Source organism: Tarenaya hassleriana, unplaced genomic scaffold, assembly GCF_000463585.1.
Source record: "Tarenaya hassleriana unplaced genomic scaffold, ASM46358v1 Cleome10, whole genome shotgun sequence".
In the NCBI taxonomy this organism is placed as follows: Eukaryota; Viridiplantae; Streptophyta; class Magnoliopsida; order Brassicales; family Cleomaceae; genus Tarenaya; species Tarenaya hassleriana.
The window spans coordinates 2,804,212-2,804,784 of NW_010960188.1; the positions used below are offsets into that span (position 1 = coordinate 2,804,212).

Sequence of the window (573 nt, forward strand, 5' to 3'; positions counted from 1 at the left end):
GAAAAAAGATATATATATATATATATATATATATATATATATATATATATGAAAAGAATATAAGAAAGCAACGGTCACATGCGCGGGGGGAGAAAGCAATTCCAAGGAACGTGAACCGTGACAACATTTAAGCAAATCACTCTTTACCTTCTCAACCTTCATATCATATCCCCTCTTCTTCCTCACCTTCACTCCCTCACTTCTCTTCTTCACTCGGACCACCAATAAGGAATGGATAGTTACAGAAAGCCATCGCCTCTGAAGCCATGGAAGAAGGGTCCAGCCCGAGGCAAAGGCGGACCCCAGAACGCTCTTTGCCGATATCGGGGCGTAAGGCAGAGGACTTGGGGCAAATGGGTAGCCGAGATCCGTGAGCCCAAGAAGCGAACCAGACTCTGGCTCGGTTCTTTCTCCACTTCTGAAGAAGCCGCCATGGCTTATGATGCAGCCGCTCTGAAACTCTACGGACCCGATGCCTATCTCAACTTGCCACACCTTCAGTCCAATAACACCGAGCCACCTCAGAACGGCAGGGCCAAATGGGTGCCTTCGAGGAAATTCATCTCTCTCTTT

The 573-nt window shown here is 47.3% G+C and overlaps 1 protein-coding gene across 2 annotated transcripts in view; it reads left to right on the forward strand.

Moving 5' to 3' along the window:
* Positions 1-66: 66 nt before the first annotated feature.
* The window catches only part of LOC104802284 (dehydration-responsive element-binding protein 2F), a 1,770-nt gene continuing 1,263 nt past the window's right edge, over positions 67-573 (forward strand). Inside the window, exon 1 of one of the 2 annotated variants that reach the window (XM_010525821.1) lies at positions 67-573. In XM_010525821.1, the coding sequence (XP_010524123.1) occupies positions 232-573 (342 nt within the window). In that variant the 5' untranslated portion in view covers positions 67-231. The other variant, XM_010525813.1, reaches the window with a different exon arrangement.